General features: G+C 40.9%; 1 protein-coding gene across 1 annotated transcript; it reads left to right on the top strand.

The window, feature by feature from the left end:
* Positions 1 to 1663: 1663 nt before the first annotated feature.
* Positions 1664 to 6171, top strand: LOC104947895 (nesprin-2-like; the record flags this gene model as incomplete). Its single annotated transcript, XM_010774008.1, has 9 exons — positions 1664 to 1777; positions 2120 to 2257; positions 2442 to 2606; positions 2933 to 3045; positions 3979 to 4147; positions 4706 to 4802; positions 4885 to 5084; positions 5543 to 5707; positions 6154 to 6171. Coding segments are annotated over 9 exons (1179 nt in total), but the record flags the coding sequence as incomplete, so codon positions are not given.
* Between the last annotated feature and the right edge of the window lie 739 nt (positions 6172 to 6910).

Genomic DNA, 6910 nt, shown 5'->3' with positions numbered 1-6910 from the left:
TACGACACCCTCTGTCCTTAGACCCTCACATCGTACAAGGAAAAACTTCCAGAGAAAACCCACAGTTTAAAGGGAAACATGGGAGAAACCTCAGGGAGAGCAACAGAGGAGGGATCCCTCTCCCAGGACGGACAGACGTGCAATAGATGCCGTGTGTAAATTGAAAAGATAATACATTTTACAACATAGGTAGACTAAATGTTTGGAAATGCATGTATCTATGATAAGAAGATGAATCCACGAGGATGTCAACAATCCTGTGGGAGCCATCAGGGAAGTAGTATGATGAGAGTCAGGCAGGACCACAGAGACACGACTCGAAGTCCAGGACTCAAATCCAGAACTCAGGACACAGGATCCAGGACAGACGACCACAGCAACAGGATCAGCCTCGACTCAGGATCCCGGCGTAGATATAGACACAAAAAATTAATTTGGGGGAAGCTGGGCTATTCGGAATCGGAACATGAGAGTACACGGGTACAGACAGTCTGAAGGAAGAAGTAAGGTGTCCCCCGACAGTCCAAGCCTATAGCAGCTAAACTAACGTGTCTACGTACATGCAGTCCCTTAGGATAGGTTGAGGGAAAAGAGTAGTAGTTAAGAAGTAGGGAACAGAGGTGGAGAGGCACAACGTATTTAGTTGCACTCCCTTAGGATAGGTTGAGGGAAAAGGGTAGCAAGTAAGTGTAGAGAATAATCCTGGGTTGATTGTGCAAGATGCATTGCAGTTAATTAAAGTCTGGGAAACAGTCTGAAAAATAACACCTGAGAAACACATCTCAACATGCATCTAAAAGTGTCTATTGCCCTGTATATAATGCATCCTTATACAATATATACATGCCATAGACATTGCCTTACAACATATCTAACAACATGGTCTCAAACATAAGCATTTGCAGCACAATATGAAGTGGCTGTTGTAGTTAATGTGTTTCCATGTTGTAATGAGGGAAAAAACAACAACCTTGTTTCCACATCAAACTTTTGTACAAGCTTGGTATTCTGCTGTGTGCAGGCTTGCTTGCAGCACAAAACATTTTGGCACTCAAGCCGCCATTATGTTTGTGTATTAGTATCCCATGACTGCTGTTGGTGCCTTGTGGGAACGCTTTTTGCTTAAATCATTTTTATTGCATCGACACAATCTTTCTCCTCACACTATTTAGTCTTTCAACCTTTGGTTTTTCTCTCAAATGTTCTTGTAAAGTGTCTTCAAACACTGGGATATAAATATCATGAATTATTATTATTATCATTGCCTTACCCTGTTTCTATTGGTTACAGTTCCTAACACTGGTAGGGATTTCAATAAACAAACAAAGCTGCAGTTATTTTATCACCATTTGAGTGTAGAGCTATGTTTGGGCATACAGTTGCAATGCATTTCTTCTTGGCTGTCATAGATTATAAAATAAGGCTAATTCTCGGGCATTTAATTTCATTAATTTGACCAGCTGGGACAATGTTTAGCTATCGTGTTCCTTCTATACAGTACTTAGAACTCAATGTGCAGATAAAAGAAAAAGCTATACATATCTAAAGCAAAATAAATATCACTGATCATGACTTACATTTGGTTGTGAAAAATAGGATTGTGTTTCGCCAAATTTGTTCATCAGTCTTCATTCAATGACAGTTTTTTTGTCCATGTTTCCAGGCAACGACTGATCAAAAGATACAGGAAGTGACATGCTGGTTGGTGCAGGCCTACGATGAGCTGCTGGAGGGATGGGACTCCACCGAGGGAGAGAGCTACTCAGAAAGATACCATGTACGTCTCCAACAAATGCCTATTCAAATCTAAAACACAGAAACTAAGCATTGTTTCTTATCACTGCAAAATTGATGTATCAACTAGCTATATTCATATTGAATTTTTTACAAAACAAAATTATGCAGTCAGTCTTTTTTTCACACCAGGGCTCATTCAAACGCTAATATTTTCCAAAATGTCATAAATGCCCGCAGATCATATTGCTGCTCCTTCAAGTCTGGAAATGTGATTTTATTTAAATGAAATGTTCTTTCATGTTTCATGTTTCATGTTTCAATGTTCTTGTTGTCTAAGTTGACCATAAAAGAGTGTAACTAACGGTTCCTGTCCATTCCTCAGGTCTTTCAAACCTTTCTGGTGTCCTTTAATGAGCAGCGGCGTCCCATCATGCCATTGTTGACAGCCATGAGACGAACCCCGAAACTGAGCGATGAGCAGCGGGCTCTCAGAGAGGCGTGGGACTCCCTCACTGAAAAGGTCAGACACACTCAAATCTCCTATTTTTATAAATATATATATGCACTTTAACAGTCTAATGTTTATAGAAATGAACATAACATGTCATTCTTAACCAGCAACATGGCATAATCCCTATTGTATGATCGCATCTATACAGATGAGTAATTATGTAGATAATTTTCTTCATGCATTTCTCATTTAGCTGCGTGAATACAAAGTGGAGTTGGACATGAGTGTCCCGGCCCCCCTGGACACTGTGGCTCGCTGGATGCTGAAAACAGAGAAGGCTCTGAACGAGGAGGAGGGCGACCCGCAGGATCACGGCCGAGCTGCGGACGAAGCTAAGGAGAAACAGGAGATCCTCAAAGTGAATATTTACTGCATCTATGCCTAAACAAAACAACTTTAGGGAGTGACATTTTTAAAACAATTACATTTGCCTAGTTAACCTCAGGTTCCTCATGCAGGGCTTTCCATATTTAAGTTATAAATAATATCGGCATTATGTCCTTTATTTCTTAATTGGGAGAATACTAAAATGCATACAAACTGTAACATTAGTTTGCTCCTGGAATAGTTATTTTTGGGATACATTTGATAAGCCTTTTCTCCGTTCTGGGGTTTTAAGAGTAGCAATGGTGATTTTGTATAATAATTCAATATGAATCTGCTCTTTGCTCAATGTCTCTGTAGGTCTGTCTTGAGGAGATGCCGCAACAAGTGAAGACCTTCCAGTCCTTCCAGAACCTGGATGAGTATGCAAACATGATGGTTCCTAGTGACAAGATGGATGAACTAAAGAGGAGGTGAGGGCACTTTCCCATGATTTCATGTATGTTTGTGTATGTGTGAAATCGTGTATACAGTAAGGACAGTGCTTGAATTGATTATTTACCTTATGCTAAATGACCTAGTAGTAAATCTAAAGCCACGATCTGGATACAATCAACGGCATTGTTTAAGCACAACAAAATAACCAGAAAAAATGGAATGTACAACACAAGCTATCCATTTGTATGCTTCTAAAGGCCCTGACACACCAGGCCGTTTTCGTTAGTCGGACGACGAAGCGTGCCCTGTCGCCCAAACTCAATTTGGTGTGTCCCGCACCGTCGGCCGTGACACCCCTTATTTGGGCCTTTCATGGCCGACGCACGGCCGATTCAACATGTTGAATCGGCCGTGCGTCGGCCACAGGCAGTCGGACAAAGAAATCACTCTGATTGGCTGTTCAGCTAGCGAATCAGTGCGAAACGGTTGCTTGAGAATGTCTTCCACAAGCAACACTCCGATAGCTCCAGTACAGCACGAAACATGTTTTCGATGGACGAGAGTGAAAATGGAACGCACACGCTTTTTGTTGTTTGTTTATATCACGTAGTCTGTTCTTCTTCTCTGTCTTCCGGTTGTTGCCCGTTTTTAATGACGAATACACACTACCGCCGCCTGCTGGTAAGGAGAGTTATTGCCACTCACGCATGCGCAGTTCGTACGTATTCGGCTGAAGTCTTTGCGGTGTGTTCCAGTGAGACACATGGCCAAGACGCAGGAGAACACGCCGACGCAACAGTAGGCGTCGGCATCGGCAAGTTCTCTGGTGACTGCTTGGTGTGTCAGGGCCTTAAGAGTCATACAAATTTGATTACACAAATGATTACTTAATTTGGTTCTTATGGGAATTGGTTGTTTGTTTCTCATTTTGCTGACTTTCACAACCATACTTGTGTCACTTCTCCCAGGTTCACCAGTGTGAGAGTGACTGCTAAATACCACGGAATCAAGCTGGAGTACCGGGAGCACCGCCACACTGTGTTGGATCTGCTAGGGCAGATCAGGACAAAGCTGCGGGTTTGGAAGAGACCTTACATCTCCCCAGAGGCTGTCAGGGTGTTGCTGCAAGAATGGCATGCAAGTAGATTTATTATCTGATAGTACTAATAGTTTTATTTATCGGGAGTGGTAAGAAGGGAGTTGTACGAGGGCGCCATACACATTATAATCTTTTTCTGATAATATCCTTATGATAAGATTTTTGATACAGGTAGATTAGGGGTCTCTGCCTGGCACCTCCCAAAACAAGTTGGATCTCAGTCAATTGTTCCTCCTGACTGTGTGGGTGTCAAGCTGGCCTGCTGATTAAGAACAACTGCGTACAACTCCTCTCATTTTGTGGTTAATTATTATAACATATTCTGAATCAAATGAATCTACAATTGCTTGTAATATTTCCCTGGAAGTCAGTTTTTGAGTCACAACAAAGCATATGGTCATACATCAGCACATACAATAATACAACAACATGAACTTTGCCACTTGCTAGACAGACTTACAACCAATATTGTTTTGCACCACAAGTAGTAAATGTTTAATAATAACAACAGAATTTGCTCTGTTTTCCCCTTGCCATCAAAAGACGTTTTACTTTCTAATAAGCAATGCTGCAATTAACTTATTTATTTTAAACAGGATCTGGTAAACACACAGGAGCTACCATCTTTGCTCGAAGCCGCTCTACATAAACTGAAGCAGGTTTCTGAGAGATATTCAAGCAAATCTGCCCTTGGTAAGTTTTCTATTGATGTTTTTAAAGCTTGCCCTGGTGATCACTTCAGGTCATTCAACAGCTTATCCTCTCTGCTCCTCAGCTACAGATTACCACACCGTCAGTCAGCAGGTGACGCAGCTGGAGGAAGACACCGCCATAGTTTTGGAAGATGTGACCACAGCCAAGAGCACCATGGGAAGGGTCCTGTCCGCCTGGGACTCCTACAGCGACGGATTCAGCTCCCTGCAGGCCTGGCTGGAGCAGAGCTCTGCATCACACAGCCATGGCCCCAGACCAGCGGTAATTTTAATAAGCCATACATCATCTAACATTGGCAAGAGAACAATGTTTCATAACCTAGCTAGAAGCTTCTGTTTTTTTAACTAGGCTTGTAGAAACTTGTAGAAATATTTGTCTAAATGTCTTATAAAAAAAGTGTGCTATTTATATCTCAAAAAAAATTGCATTGAAGTCTTACATTAACAAATAAAACATTGATATTTTATGATATTAGTGTTACCTTTACATTTTTTTGTCTTTTTACAAATTTATGAGAAAAAAATAAATTATTATATTTGATTTAAAAATTCTACATTTGCAAATAATATCTGAAATCCTCTGAAATAAAAGTCACACAGTCAGTGTTTGTTTTTTTGCCAAGGAACCACATTGTTTCACTTTGCAAGGTTGGGTTTTCTTGTCATCGTGGTCGTTCTCCCTTCTGACCGTTTAAGATTTGTACATTTATGTTTTTTAAGGTGACACCTGATTCAATGGCTGAGTGGGGATCCAAACAGGCCCACCTGAATGAGGTGGGTAACTTCCTGCTGGAGTCCACAGACCCTCACACCAGCAGGAGCCTGGCAGAAGAGCTGCGCAGACTCAACATGCAATGGGCCGAGTTCTTCAAGAGAACTGCTTTCGTAAGTGATAGATCAAGAAAAACCTGGTTGGTGAGAATCTTTATATCCAAAGCGGTTTTATCTGTGCCCTTTGTTTTGGTCACATTGTGGTGCCAAGCTGTTTCTGATATCATCGTACTGCAGGCTGTCATCAAAGAAGGAGTTGTATTTGTGCACGATGGTAGATTGAAACGTGCGTTTGCATTTAAAATATGTTGTCTATTAATTAGTGTAGTTCCCTTACATTTAAGTACTGCAGATAATAGTTTTGATAAAGCATGTACCATACTGCCATCTATACATATTTCTCTACCATGACAAGGTGCGCTCTTCTACTATAAAAATGGCCTGGTTGCTTCTCTATTTATTTGCTGTCGAGTTGGAAGGACTGATTAATGTCTCACACCTTTGTTATTTAAGCCATACTTGTCCCTTTGTTATAATTATTCCCACGCTGTGACACAAAGGAGTGGCTAAAAGGTTAGAAGCTGTACTCCGCCTTTTTTTTGTGTGTGTAGACGATTATAAATGCAAGGCTTTGATAGTCTGTGATTACAGTGTATTATCATAAGGCTTCTTTTATTGCTTAAGTTGTATACTGGGCAGGTGTTAAACACCTGAGTTAAAAGTCAAAACAAACTATTATATCATGTCCACTGTGGAAGCAAGTGTTGATTAAAATGCTATATCAAATGTATAGTTGTGCTACATTACGTCTTTAAACTTAAATGTAATTTGACTTCAAATCGTGGCTGAACCTATCACTGTGGTCCTGCCTGACTCATCATACTACTTCCCTGATGGCTCCCACAGGATTTTTGACATCCTCGATCCTTGATTGTGGATTCATCTTCTTATTATAAACACATGCATTTCCAAACATTTGGTCTACCTATGCTGTAAAATGTATTATCTCTTCGATTTACACACGGCATCTATTGCACGTCTGTCCGTCCTGGGAGAGGGATCCCTCCTCTGTTGCTCTCCCTGAGGTTTCTCCCATGTTCCCCTTTAAACTGTGGGGTTTCTCTGGAAGTGTTTCCTTGTACGATGTGAGGGTCTAAGGACAGAGGGTGTCGTATTGTCATACTGATATTCTGTACAAACTGTGAAGTCCACTGAGACAAATGTAACATTTTTGATATTGGGCTATATAAATAAACATTGATTGATGATTGTAGGCTTCTTCACTAAAGCCAACATCCTCAGCTATTTGTCAACAAA

Source organism: Notothenia coriiceps, unplaced genomic scaffold (genome assembly GCF_000735185.1).
Source record: "Notothenia coriiceps isolate Sejong01 unplaced genomic scaffold, NC01 NC01_scaffold00013344, whole genome shotgun sequence".
Classification (NCBI taxonomy): domain Eukaryota; kingdom Metazoa; phylum Chordata; class Actinopteri; order Perciformes; family Nototheniidae; genus Notothenia; species Notothenia coriiceps.
The sequence above is the reverse complement of the archived record's forward strand: the minus strand, read 5'-3'. Positions and strand labels throughout refer to the sequence as shown.